The sequence below is a fragment of the Fusarium oxysporum genome, chromosome XI, assembly GCF_013085055.1.
Source record: "Fusarium oxysporum Fo47 chromosome XI, complete sequence".
Taxonomy (NCBI): domain Eukaryota; kingdom Fungi; phylum Ascomycota; class Sordariomycetes; order Hypocreales; family Nectriaceae; genus Fusarium; species Fusarium oxysporum.
In genome coordinates, this window is record NC_072850.1 from 180,045 (window position 1) to 198,126 (window position 18,082).

The window sequence follows — 18,082 nt, forward strand, 5'->3', positions numbered from 1 at the left end:
GTATATGCCCAGGGCGGCGGTTTGTGGATAGGCCATCACAAGCAAATGGCCTTTCTTATACGCTCTTGGATCAGAATTCGAAAGAAACTTTAATCTTTTTTGCGAGAACCTAAATACATGCAATACCCACTGGGCGCGTCTTAAACAACCTATTATCCCTTCACGATAACATCTATGTCTCTTCGGAGACAAACAGACCAAAGAGAATTGTCGTTGGGATTACTGGTGCGACTGGAACTGTGTATGCTATTTGCATACTAGCCATTCTACGCCAACTGGGTATCGAGACTCATCTTATTATGAGTAAATGGGCGTTAGCTACTATGAAATACGAAACCTCTATATCTGAGGCCGAGCTTCGAGGCCTTGCCACCAGACCCTATACCGCAAAGGACCTCCCGGCGCCTATTGCATCAGGTTCGTTCCAGCATGATGGAATGATGATTGTTCCCTGCAGGATGAAAACACTTGCTGCTATATGGTCGGGCTATTGCGACGATCTGATATCTAGAACGGCTGACCTTACTCTGAAAGAAGACCGTCGACTACTTCTCGCAGTCCGCGAAACACCTCTAAGCTTACACACCTAGAAAACTTAATATTTCTGCGCCAAGCCAATGCCACCATCTTCCTTCCTGTTCCAGCTTTCTATAATCGACCTAAAAGTATCGAAGACATGGTACATCAGAGCGCCGGAAGGATGTTAGACTTGATGGGAATATTTACAGATGGCTTTGAGTGATGGGAGGGTTTCCGGAGAACTTGAACCAAGGCTAGACACAGAACCTCGAGGAACTGGGCCGGTTCCATACAGTAGAGAACGGCTGCTGGAATAATTGTTATACTAAGGTTGACTCCCCATACTATGGTCTAGAATACAGGCTGTTCAGTGGAAGAGATAGCTATCCGTTGATGGCCAGGCAGGCAATAACAAAGCCTGGAAGTCTTGTGAGAGACAATTGCCGATTTCTATCGGAGGCTCGAGACCTAGGTTGGCGCCAATTAGGTATGTATCGGCCTCGCAAGTATTTCCTGGGGTGATGGCGACCTCATCTTGAACCACTGGCAACGGCATAGGGGCCTGCTTAGGTGTTGCGACAGTATTCGTCGATCTAGAATCGTTTTCGATGGTTGAGGTTGAGTTCCACTCTAGGGAGACACCCATAGGTTTTGTACAATACGTTTCGAGGAAATGGTGAACTTCCAGGGTTCTCTTCCATAGCCTGTGAGCTGCTGCAGAAATGCTGGCATATTTTCCCGTTAAGTTGGAGGCCGTTTGAAGGCAGCGGCGGATCTTGTAGTCAAAGTCTGGCGGCAAATGTGAGCATAGGGCCGGGCGATGGTCTTCAACGTAGCCCGTTAGCAGAAACACAAGTGAGCAAATAGAGGCTAAGATGTGTTGATAATACGGGCGCTGTTTGCGATAAATGCCTGTGGTGCTGTCCAGTTTAGACAAGGCCTCGATAGAATGCGACAATAGCTCTGTGGCCGGCGAAATGTGTTGCTTGCTTCTCTCGACACGGGACCCGGGGAAGAAATAAGGGCGAAACAGGAGACTCCGTATGGACACAGCTCGGAAGATTAGGAGCAACACCCATGGGGGAGGCATAGACGACGGTTGGGCAAGCCAAGTTTTCATGTCAGAGAGCTCTCGATCGCCGACAAACTTTTTCTGCCACTGCTGAATCTGGAACACCATAAGCTCAACGGCATCATCGTCCTGGTGGCTGCTTCCCATGGCTGCAAGGGCTATAGGTTCGTTGAACTTGTCACTAATGAGAACAAGCCTATACGTGGCCATGGTATAAGGCGAGTCGGACTGAGAACAGTCGGTGTCAGCTTTGATACATTGGAGAACGCCCTCACGTTCGAGCATCACCGGATATGACAAGCATGAGACTTTTCCACGTCAGGACTGAGGCACTCACTAGATGCGTAGACTTGAGGCTGAAAGTATTATGGGCGAAATTCGGCAGCAAGCCGGTCATTGCACTCCACTGACGATCAAACACAATGACACAGCACATGAGGATGGAAGCTTCTTTGCGTTGGGCTTCTGATGCCAAGTCGTGCTTGATTACATCGCTGTTGTGAATGCCCAACTCCATCAATATGCGTCCAGCATTGCCGCACATTCTAAGTGCAAGCCGTGGTTGATCTTGGAAGATGTAATAATAACCCTTGACCAGCTGATCAGTACATCAACTTTCTTAAAGATAATGTAAAGCACAATGTGGCTGCTTGAATCTTTTTACATACTAGTAACAAGACGATGGTTACTTGCTTGATACTCGACGTACAAGCTGTGATGGAAGTATTAACGGCACGCTGGAAGACGGAGTGCACAGCACCTGCCAGTCTTGCGCGTAACGACTCCATTCCGGCATTTACGGCTATTAATAGCATGAGGTTGAAGATGACCAGATCATGGTAGTCAGACTGTTGCTTCGTACTGTCTAGAGAAGAGCTAGGAGCACGAGAGAACCAAAAGTCCAACTGACCTTGAATGTTCTTGATATCAACAAATGAATGCAATTCTCCTACAACTTCACTGTACACAGAAACGACTTCTTTCGCATCCTGCAATGTGAGGTAGGATCGGAATAGTAACAGTTGACGTCGGTCATCAACCTGGCAGGAAGGTTGCCACTGGCTAGTTGTTGATGGGGAAACGTGGTCCCAATCGAAACTCGGAAGCGCTGGTCGATGAAGTGATGGTTCGAGGTAACCACGCTTCTGCAGCGTCATTTGCACCACATTCATACTGTAGTCGGGGCTCGTGGGTCCGCAGAAAACACGACTTACGGAGCTCGAGTCAGACCTGTCAAGGCTCGCTTGGCGCTGGCTGGAGTGGGCATTGGGCCCTTCCATCGCCTGATCAGCTTGATGCAATGGCTCAGAATGAGTCGGATCCTTTCCAGTGTCATTTACGTCTTTGGCATATGCCTGGACGATAGATTCGACATTGTTTAACTGGGCGCGTAGATCTGCAACTAAATACACAAGAGAGGACGGGTTACTGTGTGCGCAGGTTGGGTCAGCTAACCAACATGCCCTTGCACACCGGTAAGGGAGAAAGGGAGAACTAGGTAATTACGAGACTATAACATGACCTGACGAGTTTAAGACTTTGGGAATGGCAGCACCCGGAAGACTAGACCCGATTTGTGGCTGAAAAACTGGGTCGGGATTCCTCATGCCTGATACTGATGTTGCGCGTTGTCCGTGGTTCGTCGTGATGCCATGCTCACCATCGTAGATACACGCTTGTCCACGGTTGTCGCAGTAGCCGCAAGATAGCCGGCCGTCACACTTCCCCTTTCGGTGTCGACAAGTCAAGCATGCACGAATAGCGTATGGGCCTCGTCGTTTGTTTGAGCCGGCGGATGTCGAGTTGCCTGCTCTCTTGGTTCCACGAGGCTCCATTGCGTCCCCCGCCGTACGTACTGTAGACGGTAATGGATACGATACACGGCGCGAGATGTGAGTTTGGGGGTTTCACGGAATGAAAACGCAGTCAGGAAGGAGGGCTACGACTTTCCGAGTTGGCGCTGTAATGTTATTCCGGCGGAAAGTGGATAAATTGACTACTTGTGCCTAGAGACCCCACCCTCCGTAGCCAAATCCTTATTCTTGCAGATTGCGGTGACGGTGGGTCGTTGTTAGATACGCAACAATACAATGGGGTGAGTGTATTAAGATATGGATCAGAATGTTGTGACGTTATTGTTTGCGGACTTGATTCTTTCTTGTCCGTTGTTCAATCTGTCCGAGAGGGCTGAAACCCCCCTTTTGGATACATGAATAATATTGCAATAAAGGGGAGTGGAGCGCATTCCTGTTAAATTGGCGCCTGCGTGCGGATAGAAGGGAGTTTGCCCTTCGTTATAATAATGTGTGTGGCGTGTGGCTGTGAAACATCAAGAATGGACCAACTCCCCCGCACTCTGACGAGAGAAAAGACAAGGCATCAGCAAGACTTCAATCAATATGTCAGATATTGGGGTGAATTCTGTGTTATTCATGTTCTTGTCTGTCGTCCCTGTGTCTGATAGTTGGGTTGGAACCCTATTTCTATCTGTTCAGTAATGACCTATCTGAGAGGTTGTTACAGTGCTGAGACAGCTCTCTGACCGGTAGTTCGGTCCTCCGGTTAGCCGGCCTCATCTTCACCAGTATTCAACACATTCAGGAAAGCATAATAAGCAGACCCCTCTCCGAGGAAGGCAGGGGGCACAGTTCCACAATACACATACAATTGAAGACATCAAGGCACACGCGATCCGTTCAACAACTGTATGGTATCTGTCAGACATTACGTGTATTTGGTCCATTGATGCAGATTCGTGTATTCATGTTGTGTTGTCTCCAAGTTCTGCCCCTTGAACGTTCTACCGTTTCTGTGCGTAATCTTAAAGTATCCCTGCTTGCACGTGACACCCCAGCACCTGTTCAACAGTATCTTGCTCGGACGAGCAACTCAGGCTTGTATGTTTGTTGTTGATACTTGACTCTTCTCAGTAAGGTAGACTAAAAGTCTTGGCGGGTTATGCATCCCCATCGGGTAAAGATGAAGAGAGTTTATATGGCGGGCCTCCAGTTTTGTCAGCCGACCGAAATTCGAAACTATAATCCTGGCATACTTTAGGCTTGAATCCATCTCCCGAGAGCGCATAGACCTCCAAGCCGTACCTGTTAGATACGCACGGATACGATGGGGTGAGTGTATTAAAGTGTGGACCAGAATGTGGTTATTTTTTATTGATTGTGGACTTGATTCTTTTGATCAGTCTGCCAGGGAGGGGTTGATTCGATTCCCCTCCTTTTCTGGATACAAGAATAATATTGTGATAAAGGAAAGTGGAGCCCATGCCCAGTCGCCAATCTAACAAGTTGCTTCCACGCTCTAAGCCCCATATACATCTTTATACTGGGGTCCGACAGAGACGCCGTAGCCTTTTCATTGATAATCTGAATTCGTCGTCCAAAAAGTGGCTTATCCGCCTGAGCAAGAAACCTCTGCTCCGTCTCGTTCTCGGGGTACAACATCTTGAAGTAACCCGCTGAATCTTTGATATCCCTGCCGCGAAAACATCGATGTGATAGGGTGATCCCGACATGTCAAGTAAGGTGCGGTGCGGTGGAGCGGACTAGCTTCACCGCCCTGTGCGGGGTACGTTGACGGCTTGACGGGGTTTAGAACCAATGAGAAGCGCTGAAAGTGCGGCACACGTAAGGTTGCGGCACGCGTATCAAACTGATGCGACGCCCCTATCAATTGCCTTGTCACAAGCCCGTCGCATGGATCATTTCTATACACCGTCAAGGTGCAGTCTCGGTATCCCACCTTTTGGCGAATGTCTTAACAATGCAGATACCGAGTAGAAAACAAACAAAGTGTATTTGACGTAATTTAGTCCCACAGAATAGGCTTTTTACCTAGGCTGAGTCATGCTTAGGAGACCTGATTTGTCTTGATAACTTCTAAGGTGAAACCTGATACGGTAGTAAAAGTGCCAGATATTTCTTTAAAAGATAGAACATGTCATTCAAGATTTTGTAGAATTCTGATACCATCCACAACAGCATCACTTCTACATCACGAACTCCTTTCAACCAATTATTACCAATGGCTCACGAAATCAAGAACGTCGCTCTTGCCGGGGTAAGTAGTGGCCTGTTCTAGTTTACCTTTTATCAGTAGCTAACTTGCTACAGGCGTCTGGCAGTCTGGGCTCGCACATTTTGCAAGCTTTGGTCAAAACTGGTCGTTTTAACGTCATCATTCTCACTCGAAAGGTCACCGACAATGTACCCTCTGGAACTGCAGTTAAGGTAGTTGATTACGAGTCAGCTTCAGACTTGGTGTCCGCCCTGAAGGGCCAGGATGCACTGGTTGACGCCACGTCTGTGCCTGATCCTAGTCTGGCTATCCGCTTGATGGATGCGGCCGTTTCAGCCGGCGTCTACCGGATTGTCCCGTCCGAATTCAGCTCCGACCCAACGAATTCTAAAGGGCGAAACTTACCGCCTTTTCAAGGGAAGGCTAAGGCCCTGGAGTATGTCCAGAAGCTTGCGGACACTGGCAAAATCACCTGGACGGCCATTTCCAACCACGCTTTCCTGGACTGGGGTCTGCGTATGTCATTTCTCGGCGTCGACCTTCAGAACAAGAAAATTGAGTATCTTAAGCCGGGTACGACCGTCATCCCCATGACGACACTTGAATCAGTGGGAACTGCTGTTGCAAATGCTCTCATCAAGGCCGAGAACACGAAGAATCGTATTTGTTACATTTGCAGTACACAGAAGACGCAGAAGGATCTGGCCGAACTTTCCAAGCAGGCGTTGGGCGAGGAAGGCTGGAAGTCAAAGGATGTTGATACCGAGGACGCATTCAACAAGGCAATGGCTAAGCTGCAAGCTGGTCAGGTGGATATGCAGGCCATTGGCGACATCATCCGTTTCTCGATCTCTACTCCGGGCTACATTGATAGGCTCGAGAAGACGGATAACGATCTGTTGGGCGTCAAGACCATGAGTGATGAGGAAGTCAAAGAGCTTATTCGTGAGATTGCTCGAGAGAAGGCGATTGCTTAACTTTGTTAGTACATTGCTAGCCTGTATCTTAGACCATAGCCACCAGATCATATCATGTCTATTATTTAATTATCGTATTGATTCAGGACAATCTTATGAGTTCAAGCGACCCCATTCAGGGTAAAGTTAAGAACTTTGTCACGTATTATAAATCTGAATGTGTTGAACGGACCTGACCTATGCCCACTATGGTGGCCTTTTCCCTTTCCATCGAGCCGCTGTACTTTTGGTCTGGTGGTACGTTAGACAGAAAGCGGTCAGTCCTGCTCTCTTATGGTTTTAAGCCCGAACTATGCCAGGATTATAGTATCGCATCTCGGTCGGCTGACAAAGCTGGAGGCCAGCGCCGTATAAACTCTCTTCATCTTTACCTGATGGGGATGCATAACCCGCCAAGACTTTTAGTCTGCCTGACTGAAAAGAGTCAACAATACATGCAAGCCTGAGTTGCTCGTGCGAGCAAGATATTAACTAAGCGGCGCTGAGACGGACGAAAGAGATGTGCATACTTGAGCCCCTACAACGACACGGGATGAATTACGTACCATATTCCGAGTCCTATCTGGCACATCGTCTCACTAAGGCCGCTCTGACACACGGGCTGTATAGTGGTATGCAATAAGTTTGAATACCTTTTTATGTACTTGCACCCTCAGTCTAGCCTTTTTTTTTTTAGCAGGCTTCTGATCCTAGTAAAAGCTTGTAATAGCCAATCAATAAAGCTCATATTGGCGTATGAGAGATGATATACACACAGACTCAACTTAAAGCAGCTGGCAGGTTACAAAGATAACGTACATGATAGGCGAGTGGATCACTTTAATTTCCACCTTAAACCCCAATTCTTAACCAAATCTCAAAATTTCAATTATAGCCTAAAAAAGCTAAAATTATAAGAGCTTATACTTTAGATAGTAAGCAAGCTATACTTTTTTTCTTAGACTTTTAAAAACAAAACCTTATATAGCTATAACTATAAAAAAACCTATTTACACTGTGTATATAGTAGTATCTAGCTAGATAAATTTTCTAAAATTCTTAAAAAATATTTTTTTTTAAAATACTAGCTATACTATTACTAAAATTATTTTCTTTAGAATTTTAACTATTTTATTTAAGATTTTAAAGTACTATAGGGTAGGCTTTTTTGGTTACACAGTATACTGATCCACTCACTTGTTTGATCCACTTGCTTATCATGTACGTTACATACCTGGTATTCAAACTTATTTCATCCCACTGTATGACAAAGAAGGATCAAAACTTGGATGAAACAGATCGTGAGGAAGACTTCGTAATAGCTGACGAATACAATCCGATCCAAGGAGGTATAAAACAAACTTCAGTCACTCCGTTAGAAATCAAGAGCTTCAACGCATAGTCAAAATCCCTCGTCAATTGTGACAGTTACGAGCCCGGTTTGCCGGCTCAGCTAGCTATCATTTGACCCTCTTTGAAACCCTCTTTTCCTAGCTATCAATGTAAGCTAGCTAAGTCAATCTGACACCTTCCGCTGCCACCAATACGATGGATCAGAACAGCTTGGACTCTTCCCGGGTCATCCTCCAAGGGCCCGGTAATTGGAAGCTATGGATCAACATCATCCAGAAGTTCGCCACAGCCTACAACATCTGGGAGTTTATCAAGGATCCCAAACTGTCGACCTTCTGAACAGGCAGAAACGATCTTTGCAGGAGGAACCCTCCTACAGATACTAGGCTACGGTCAGGTCATCTACGTCTTCAAGACGGGCTATTCCAAATGAACAATGTAGCCTATATCCCGGATTTCCATACTAGTCTAGTCACCCTAGATCTCATGCTTGAGGAGGGATACAATTGGAACCCAGCTACTGGCTCTGTATTCAAGGGAACAACAACCCTCTTCTATACAAGACGAATCCATCGTCAACAAATCATCGAATTCAACGAGGTTGACCCAAAGATGGTCCAACCAGCCATCCAACCAGCTCTTCAACCTATCGAAACAGCCGCAACAGCATTTTCCTCCTCTTCTACCCCGAGGCCCACACATACAGCCGAGGCGGACCTATGGCATCAAGGGCTAGGTCATTTAAACCCGGTTGCTCTAGAGCACCTTGTTGAACAAACCACGGGAGCCCGGATCAAGGGACCTATCCGTATCGACTGCAAAGCTTGTTCAATGGGGAAGGCAGAGAGACAAGTCTCTAGACGAAACCCACAGACGAGGGCCTCAAGACCATTTTGGAGAGTGCATTTAGACCTATTCAGCTTGAGCCCAAGCATCAACGGATATCAAACAGCCCTTCTCGTCAAGGACGAATTCACGGGCATCATCGAATTCTACCCATTAGTTGATTCAAGACAGGACACCATCCTAGAGGCACTAGAGACCTTTGAAACCCGGATCCAACGACAGTACAGCCTTCGCATCTGCAAGATCTGTAAGGACAACGACAGGGTTCTAAGAATCAACTACTCAGACTGGACCAAAGACAAAGGGATAGAAGACGAACCAACAGCCCCTCGAACAGCGGCTCAAAACGGGTCTGCTGAGCGATCTGGGGGGTTAATAGAAGCCAAAGCTAGGGCGATGACCCTAGGGGCTAACTTCCCAGAAGGCCTTTGGCCAGAATCTTGGAAAACAGCCGTCTATCTGCACAACAGATCACATCAGCAGTCAAGGGACCGGAAGACCTTATTTCAACAGCTCCACAACTGGCTGAAAGACAACAACAGGGACACAGGCCATATCAATCAACAGCCTGATGTAACGCATCTCAAGGCGTACGGCTGTAGGGCCTATCCTTTGGCCATTGAAGCTCAAGAAGGCACCCAAAAACGAGCCCTGAAGACAGCAGCCCACGCAGAGGTCGGATACCTGGTTGGATACGATCCTAGCAATATCTTCAGGATCTGGATACCAGAGAAATCACAAGTCCGAAGACTCAGGGAGGTAGCCTTCAATGAACGGATATCCTATGACCCAAAAGATCATCCGGATGCAATTTCTATTGCAATAAGGCCACAGCAGGGTCAACTTCCTGACCACATTGAAACCGACTCTGACGACGAGGAATTCGATGGAACAAGACCTATTCAACCGGAAGGTCTTAGACCGGAAGAAACAGTTGACGAAGGGATCTAATCAACAATCGAAGTTGCCGAAGAACAAGACCCTGATGAAATCAATGATCTAATGAGGGTCTCAAAGATATCCCCTATCCAACCCCTCGAGCCACAAGCTCTAGTAATAATCAACCAATAAGTCAGGAACCAACTAGAAGATCTAAACGAGAAAAGCGCCCTTCAGCAAAGGCCGCAGAGAACGCCATGGATCCCTACATAAGCTATAGCAGTAGCTTCTTCTTTGGAAGGGAAGAAAGGCTCCACAGACAATCACTTCCGCCGGAGCCTAAGACCTTCAAGGAACTAGAAAATCATCCCTTTGAACCACGATTCAAGCAGGCCACAGAGACCCAGATGAATAGCCTGTGGGATCATGGGACTTCAAGCGTATTACGCGAGACCAAGCCACTCAATGAGCCCTGCCGGTGACTTGGGTCTTTAAATACAAGTTTGACAAACACGGCTTCCTTCAGAAGTTCAAGGCCCGACTATGCGTTAGGGGTGACCTTCAGCCATACAGCCACAAGGAAACCTATGCAGCAACATTAGCCGGAAGGTCTTTCCGGGTCCTGATGGCCATCACCGCCAAATTTGACCTTGAGAATAGGCAGCTTGACGCGATCAACGCCTTTACAAACAGCTACCTCGATGAGGATATCCATATCAAATTCCCTGACGGCTATGAACGTCACGGATGGATCTTGAAGCTCATCAAAGCTCTATATGGATTACGACGGTCACCCCTCCTCTGGCAGCAAGACCTTACAGGAACATTCAAACAGCTTGGATTGACCCTATGTACGGAAGATCCATGTATCTGCAGAAACAACTGGATCACAGTCTTCTTCTTTGTGGATGACATTGTCTTGCTATACCGAAAGAAGGATCAACTAGCTGCAGACCAAATGATCAACAGCTTGAAAAGCCGGTACCAAATGAAGGGCCTTGAACACCTGCAGTGGTTCCTAGGGATCCGACTCCTGCGGGATAGGCCCAATAGGAAGCTGTGGCTCTGCCAGGACTCATACGCCGAAGCTATTGCAATAAGGTTCAAGCTCGATCAAACGGATCACTTCAAAGGAAGCCCTTTTCTAACCGGAAGGTTCCAGCCAAACCCTCAGACAGCCACAAGGGATCAGGTTCGCCTCTATCAACAGAAGATCGGCCCCACCAACTACACCGCAGTCATGACCCGACCTGATATATGTCATCCAGCAGCCAAGCTAGCAGAGTTCCTTATCAACCCATCAGACCACCATCAGGAAGCCGCAGACCGACTGATCAGGTATCTCTACGCAACGAGAATAAATGAATAAATGAATGAATTTATTCCGCCCAGGAGGATACGCCTCATAGGGCCCACAACGTTATATCTCGTTACATTGTTTTCCCCTCATTTTACCCCTTACGCCCTCAACCTCACCAGTCCTTACACCCTGCCCTTGCCACTTTCCACAGTCTCGCTTGTCCCTGCGCCAGTCCTGCTTGAAGGCCAACTTCTCCAAGTGTTCAGCGTCCCATCTTCAGCAGCTGAAGCCTGGTCTGTCTACCAGAGGCTGTGTTGTGTTAGTTCTTATTATCTTGTTTGGTTTGTTAGTCTGTTGTCGCACTGAGCGTGCTTAAAGGGTTAGAGTGAATATAATGAGCAGCAGCAAATGTGTTGATTGATGTCTTAAGTTTTTTTTTTTTGTGCGGGGTATTCCATCCCGCAGAGTTACTTAAAGCATATAGCTAGATTACTAATGCCTACCCTGCGACATCTGTTTTTCATATCTGTGTAGCATCCAAACGGCCTGTGTTTATCGCAAACTTGATCGCTGCTCGCACTGCTGCCAGGTTCGACCTCCACTTAGGTCGACTTGATTCTTTGATCAGTCTGTCAGGGAGGTTGGTTCAATTCCCCCTCCTTTTCTGGATACAAGAATAATATTGTGATAAACGAAGGTGGAGCCCATTCCTGTTGGATTAGTGATAGCGCCTCGATAAAAGAAACGTGTATTTTGTGGGCCCCCGGATATATCAATACCGGGAAGCGGGGAAAACACCTAAAAAGGACAGAACAGAGACAGAAGAAGAAGGAAGAGCTTCTGGGGACGAGATTGATCCTGAAGTGTGAAAATTAACCCGATTTTAATTGGACATTAACCCCACTCGCGTATCCAATAATTCCCAGCCACCAATCTAGCATAAATTAGACCCGCACTTCGTCATTTTCGGTTCAGTGGACTAACTACTATAGGTATATATTCCCGCCAAGCCTGAGCTTTTAAACCCCGCTCTCATAAGCAACGCAACTTCATTTCTGCACATCTTGGGAGCATTGTAGGTACTGTATTCTACTATAACCCTGCATCATAATGAAGACACGAAATAGGACAATCTGCCAGACCTGCAGGTCACGAAAGATAGGGGTAACGTTTCCATGCCTATACGTCATTTTCTGTCCCTGTCACTGACTCATACACAGTGCGATGGGCAAAAGCCAGCTTGCTCGCAATGCATCCATACTGGCCGCGAATGCTCTTATCCTTTAGACTTCATATTCATCACCGAAACAACGACACAGGGCTCAAAAGATACTACCAAGCAATCGAAACCCAAAACAAATTCATCGAATGATACATCCCTCTGTCCACGGTCGCAATCAAATGTGCCTCTTGCGCTTGAACTACTCCCCAAAACACCGAGGAATCCGGTGCAAGACATGGTTCTACTTATCATGCAAAGTTTCATGCCAGAAGCTGAGTTACTCACCTTTTCCCAAAATACACAAACTCAGCCCCGCATCTGTGGCGGTTGGGTTGAAGTTCTCCCCATGATAAGCATTGGTGGGCAAGGACAGGCCCTTCCATCCGCCATAAGCTGCCTTGCGGCGTCTATATCTAGTTTGCGGCAAAATACGTACTCAGGCTGCAGTGTTTCGCTTGAGAAATATGGTTCTGCTATGCGTTTGTTGAAGCGGGAAATTGATCAGCCCCGCAAAGAGATCTTGTCCCGTGACGAAGTCGCCGCGGCCATCATGTGCCTGACGTTGACAGAGGTAGGTCTAAATATCCATACCTTTATTGATAACGGATGGTTGACTAATGAGCTTTGTTTCGTGCAGGCGATACTGCCAAGTTCAGGTACCAGCTGGTGGCGCCACGTGGATGGCGTTGGTGAGTGGATGAGGCTTTGGGGTCCGGAGTCCTTTAGCCTTGGAGCCCGTCACAAACTCTTCACTGGATTCAGACCCCTGCTTGTAAGTTCTTTGCGTCGATATTTAGATACTTGTAGGCCTCTTGGCTCATTAACTAGGTAGGTTCTAAAAGATTTCATGTCCCGCAAAGCTTCCTTTCTATCGACTGAAGACTGGAAGAGACTGCCATTTGAGTCCCAACAGGCAACAGCAATGCAGCTTCTGCTGAGTGAGGCTTCTGCTATTCCCACAATTCTCGAACTTATCGACACCCTCGAGCATAGCCCTCCCAGTGTGTCTTCGTTCATCGCTGCACAGGCAATCGCCTCGCTCACGACAAGTTATGACAATCTACAAGGCTGGGGCGAACCTTTAGATGCAGATCCATCTACGTGCTTGTTCTGCTGGCGGACGCCATCAAACAGCTCCTGGGCCTGGGGAGGCTACAACATATGGTTTCCCAGTGTATCCGCCGCCAATTTGGTCATGCATCTGTGGGCGTTCAAGGTAGTTTGCCTGACTGAGATCCAAAAGCTCCAGATCAGGTTTCCCGATGTACCTTGTGACTGGCCAGTCCCAGCAGGATGTGAATTAGGGCATTGGCTCAGGGATACCTATATTGAGCTTTGTGTGAGAATTGTTCAAAGCGCCAATTTTCTGCTCCAGGATCGCCTGGCACTCTTTGGGCCACTCTCAATTCCCTTCCCCCTCACCACGGCTTGTCAGACGTTCAAGATGGACGGGGAGCGTAGCGTGGAACTATGGAAACTGACAAATGATATACTGCAAAGGAGCCTCTTGCAGAGGCATAGGAGCACATAATTTACTACCATGGTATCAGGTTACTTGCACTGTACCTAAGTATACAAGTCTTGTAGCAGAAACACTTTCAGCTGTTATAAATCCCAATCCGAGTGTGACGCCACTGTGCCAGAAGCTTATGCATATAAATCTACTTGTTCATGAAGCGTTTCCTTATACGGTTAGAATTTCCGCCAAGACACCAGCATCTAGCTTGTCGGCTGCATCAATTACTGGATGGTTTTGTAATAATCATCGAGTGGGATGGGTTGATTGTCAATATATTTAAATGCTTCTGACTCCTACATCAGAGACATTCTATAAGGCTAGACAGCAACATTCATTGTTCGATCTGCCCTTGTTCTTATACCCTCCCTATCCACGCCCGCGTTTGCCACATTAAACCACCCCGTCTCTTCTAATTCCGAAATCATGGCCCCGTCAGGCTTTAACAGCAAGATTAACATCACTCACATCGGCACTGCCACTGCCATCCTAGAAATCGATGGCATCAACTTTCTAACGGATCCTTACTTCTCTCCCCCAGAGACTGAGTGGGATGTTGGCATCACTGTCCTAAAGCAAGGCGAAACGAGCGATGGCCCGGCCCTTCGCCTCCAGGATCTCCCGCCAATTGATGCTGTTCTCTTGAGTCATGAAGATCACCCCGACAACCTGGACACCCTTGGCCGCCAGCTCTTAGACGGACGCAAGGTACTTACAACAATGGACGGCGCGAATAACTTGGCTCCTCGCCCTGGAGTCCGTGGCTTGCAGCCATGGGAGACTGTCTCACTTGAGATCGGTGGAAGGGTCTTCGAGATCACCGCAACCCCTTGCCAACATTTGCCAGGTGGTGAGTGTATCGGCTTCGTCCTTACATGCGCCAAATTTGGCCATAGCAACGGAAAGTCCAACGCCATCTACTTCTCCGGAGACACGGTGTACGTACCGCAACTAGCCGAGATTGGCAACAAATTCAACATTGTAGTAGCCTTGATCAACCTCGGCTGTGCCGTTGCAGGGCTTCCTACTGGACCAGTGCAGATCACCATGGATGCAAAGCAGGCCGCGCAGCTTGTCAGGGCCATTGGGGCAAAGATAATGGTACCAATGCACTTTGAGTCTTGGGAGCATTTCACGCAAAAGGGACCGGAGGTTAGAAAGGTGCTCCAGGAAGAAGGAATGGAGGACAAGACAGTCTATGTCAATTTGGGAGAGAAGACTTGTTTAATTTAGGGTTTAGTATTTAGATCAAGCTGTACTTCTTGAGGGTATAATGGATCGCATCTCTCTCTTTGCAGGCACGACAAAGAATTGACCCGTAATTAATCTCCCTTGAAAGACTTGCCTTTTTGCTTGAATATATTGAGAAGCCGCGTTAAACGCCCAATAGATTGTGAGGATCGCGATGCATTTTGCAAGTTCTCTAATGAGGGTTCCGCTTGATAGTGTGTGTGATAGATGACTTCAGGGTTACTGGCCAGCTTCACGATTTGATTTTGTCAGCCCAGAAGGGTTTCGAGTGTTGTGTAAAACCGGTTCGTACCAGTCTTGTATAGATATCCATATCTATCTGATGCCATTTGATGATGAGGCCCAATGACGGATGGAATCTATCGCCAGCGCCCCATCTCCACAGTCGAATGCCAGGATGCGGTCTCAAGTCGATAACGTAGCCGTCTTCAAGCCCGTTATACTGCGATATTGGCATACTTATAGTTACCGCCTTCACTGTCTTGAGTTGGTAAAGCCCCTCTTACAACCTTGCAATATTAAATCGAGTCACATCGTATGGGCTTGGGTTAATATTGGCTGCATCTTGATCTAGTAACGGGATCGCAGAGCGCGCGGAAACCCAAATGTTGACACTGAGAAGATTTCACAAAAGATCAAGGCGCAACCAATGAAAGTCGAAGCCGTCATGGAGTGGCCCTATTCTCGAAGGTCCACAAAGTGATTCACATAGAACCAATGCCGGAAAGGTGAGCAATAGCGAGAATTCCAAATGCTTACCATACTCGAGAAATCCTGAAGGTGGAAGAACTATTTTCGGGCATCTAGTCATGGCCGTGGGCATCTGACAGAAACCGATAAACATACTGAGGGCGATGAGGTCTGTGAATATGAATGTGATGGTCTCATACACTAATTTTATGCACTCTGAAGATTTAGAGTAAGATAAAGTATGGCCGAATTCTGAGTGTCCTATGTATTATATGCAATTAGGAAAGCCAGCAGGTTTCGTTATTTTGCACTACAGTAGGTGGCTTCCCTGACTATTCCCTTAATAAATCGGCTTTGCTGATTATATCTTACTAAAGACCTCGCAGCAAGTATATCAGTCTGTTAGACCAAAAGATATCATAGATAAGATTATAAAGCTTTTTAACAGGGCCCTTGCTCCTCTACGATTCCTAATCTGCTTCCTATAGGGCCGATGCGCTACTGAGTTGCTCTTCGAAAGCGCTTACGTTCTTGCCAAAGAGCAATGCTTTTACTAATAAGTTAATAGTATAGCCAAATAACGGCCTTAGCAGAACGCACTAGTAAAGCCTAGTTTACGGCCAATCATCTCTATCGCTGTATTATTATTTTCTGCGTTATTAAGCATAAAGTATCTTATTTTCTTAGTAATCTAATAGGCTGTTAAGATATTAAGGACTTGGGCTATTATATTTAATCTATTATAGCATATAGAAACCTTAGATATACCCAGCGCTCATCATATGTCAATCAAATCAACTTCGGGGCCAAAGTTGATTTGATTGACAGCCCTTGAGCTCAAAGTTGATTTGTTTGATTTGATTGATACCCTTTTCAATTCCGTGAGTGGAGACCCCTACCCGAAGTCATCCCCTCGTGTACACCAACACTCAGCTACCCATCCAACTACCTAACCTTACTCCGCCCTGCCTGACCCAGTTCTTGAGGCATTGAACATGTTCCAATGTATCTGCGCCCATCGAGAGCCTCTGAGAAGCCAACGTCAGCTTCGCTAGGCTGAATTGTCTCTCACAATCACTCGCCATCGCTGGAATAGCAAAGACATCCAGGGCAAAGCTGCTCAGTGAAGAAAACGAAGCCCTGTGGTCTCTCCACCATTGGATAGCATCCTGCGTATCCTGTGGCTCGAGACGGAGGTACCTTTCGAGCTCGCCGACACTGCCACCCGTCGCAAACGCTTTCTTTGTCTTGCTATTAATCCACTGAGTGTACTGATCATCCTCTTGACCCATCGTCCTTGGCGCTGCGTCGTACTTCGTTGTTTCCTCGCACAGTCCCTGGTTCGCGTCGTACCAACGGGTGAAGTAATCCTTGATTCCAGCCTTGGCATCACGAACCCAAGCGAGTTGCTCCTCAGACACCCAAGTCGCCTCTAACCAGCTGATCCCGAACCTCGGGTGAAGAATGATTGCTGCCGCAAACAAGGGAGATTCTCCGAGCTTGTCATAATACTCATTCAGCTTCTTCCACCCGTTGTTGATTGATGCCCGGATGTAGGCTCGATGGTCCGCTGGTAATGTGCTCTTTTGCGACGTCTCAGACGCCGATCGTTTCTCCGCCGTAGAATAATCAGCCCGAGAATGCAACGGTAAGGCAGATTCTACGAATCTCGGAGGTTGACTCCGCTGTGGTAGCGCGTAAACCTCATCCTCCTCAAAGCGGGCAGGGAGACGGCGAACGCGGCTTGGCCGACCGTTGGACTCTCGGAAATTTGCTGACGCCGTTGCAATCCGCTCCGCAGCATCCACTTGAGTTTCTCCTATTGTCTCCTCCGTAACCTCACTATAGAAGACCTTCTAGTCCTCAAAATGCTCTAATAGATATTCTATTCCTATCAGCACCTCCCACAGGCGTCCATGGCTGTCACCTTTACCCCAGCCTTGCGTCCGCATCGTCTGAAGGTATATGGGTTTGAGAATCTCGTTGACTTCGCCAAGAACCCGCCAGTCTTCGCTGGACAATATGTCCTCCGCCGGGATCCGTCTTGCCCCGTCTTCCTCTTCTTGAGTTGCAAAGGTAAATGCTCCGATATCTGTCTGCTTTCGCAAAGCCCTCTCAATCATCATGTAAGTGGAGTTCCACCGCGTTTCGTTGTTCATAACAACCTCGAGCTCGGCCGTGGATTCCTCGCAGAGCCGGTATTCCTCGTGATCCTGCTCCCGGGCAACTCGCTTGAACTGTTCGCTCCGCTGCGGCGATGAACGGATAAACTTGACAATGTTGCGGAGCTTCCCAAAGGGCCCCTTCGTGCGCCAATGATCCAGGTCCTGCTCAACAAGACCGCGCATGTCGTTGATGTCAGACTCCAGCTCGAATGACTCGGCGTCTTTGCCAAAGAGAAAGGCACGCGCGACGAGATTGAGCGTGTGCCCATAGCATCGCATCC

At 47.6% G+C, this 18,082-nt stretch overlaps 5 protein-coding genes across 5 annotated transcripts; 4 read left to right on the top strand and 1 right to left on the bottom strand.

The window, feature by feature from the left end:
- Positions 1 to 4: 4 nt before the first annotated feature.
- FOBCDRAFT_244821 (flavo protein) lies at positions 5 to 742 on the top strand (the record flags this gene model as incomplete). Its single annotated transcript, XM_059610638.1, has 4 exons — positions 5 to 19; positions 189 to 225; positions 262 to 540; positions 591 to 742. The coding sequence occupies 4 exons, from the start codon at positions 5 to 7 to the stop codon at positions 740 to 742; spliced, it is 483 nt and encodes a 160-aa protein (XP_059468024.1).
- FOBCDRAFT_324018 (uncharacterized protein) lies at positions 602 to 3,426 on the bottom strand (the record flags this gene model as incomplete). Its single annotated transcript, XM_059612106.1, has 4 exons — positions 602 to 1,819; positions 1,929 to 2,180; positions 2,260 to 3,019; positions 3,098 to 3,426. The coding sequence occupies 4 exons, from the start codon at positions 3,424 to 3,426 to the stop codon at positions 887 to 889; spliced, it is 2,274 nt and encodes a 757-aa protein (XP_059466095.1). The 3' UTR covers positions 602 to 886.
- A 2,117-nt stretch (positions 3,427 to 5,543) lies between these two features.
- Positions 5,544 to 6,711, top strand: FOBCDRAFT_10802 (uncharacterized protein). Its single transcript, XM_054707381.2, has 2 exons — positions 5,544 to 5,665; positions 5,719 to 6,711. Exons 1-2 carry the CDS (start codon positions 5,630 to 5,632, stop codon positions 6,598 to 6,600), a joined length of 918 nt encoding a protein of 305 aa, XP_054563356.1. The 5' UTR covers positions 5,544 to 5,629; the 3' UTR covers positions 6,601 to 6,711.
- Positions 6,712 to 11,950: 5,239 nt separating this feature from the next.
- Positions 11,951 to 13,791, top strand: FOBCDRAFT_233155 (uncharacterized protein). Its single transcript, XM_054707382.2, has 4 exons — positions 11,951 to 12,121; positions 12,178 to 12,750; positions 12,817 to 12,951; positions 13,012 to 13,791. The coding sequence occupies exons 1-4, from the start codon at positions 12,068 to 12,070 to the stop codon at positions 13,708 to 13,710; spliced, it is 1,461 nt and encodes a 486-aa protein (XP_054563357.2). The 5' UTR covers positions 11,951 to 12,067; the 3' UTR covers positions 13,711 to 13,791.
- Positions 13,792 to 13,976: 185 nt separating this feature from the next.
- FOBCDRAFT_233156 (beta-lactamase superfamily domain-containing protein) lies at positions 13,977 to 15,033 on the top strand. The gene has a single exon (XM_054707383.2). It carries the CDS (start codon positions 14,122 to 14,124, stop codon positions 14,926 to 14,928), a length of 807 nt encoding a protein of 268 aa, XP_054563358.1. The 5' UTR covers positions 13,977 to 14,121; the 3' UTR covers positions 14,929 to 15,033.
- The last annotated feature ends 3,049 nt before the right edge of the window (positions 15,034 to 18,082 follow it).

Excerpts from the sequence above, each read along its gene's own strand:
- FOBCDRAFT_10802 (XM_054707381.2), top strand. The coding sequence starts at position 5,630 with ATGGCTCACGAAATCAAGAACGTCGCTCTTGCCGGG. Across the intron at positions 5,666-5,718 it reads AGAACGTCGCTCTTGCCGGG|GCGTCTGGCAGTCTGGGCTC; the intron begins GTAAGTAGTGGC and ends AACTTGCTACAG.
- FOBCDRAFT_233155 (XM_054707382.2), top strand. The coding sequence starts at position 12,068 with ATGAAGACACGAAATAGGACAATCTGCCAGACCTGCAGGTCACGAAAG. Across the intron at positions 12,122-12,177 it reads GCAGGTCACGAAAGATAGGG|TGCGATGGGCAAAAGCCAGC; the intron begins GTAACGTTTCCA and ends ACTCATACACAG. Across the intron at positions 12,751-12,816 it reads TGTGCCTGACGTTGACAGAG|GCGATACTGCCAAGTTCAGG; the intron begins GTAGGTCTAAAT and ends TGTTTCGTGCAG.
- FOBCDRAFT_233156 (XM_054707383.2), top strand. The coding sequence starts at position 14,122 with ATGGCCCCGTCAGGCTTTAACAGCAAGATTAACATCACTCACATCGGC.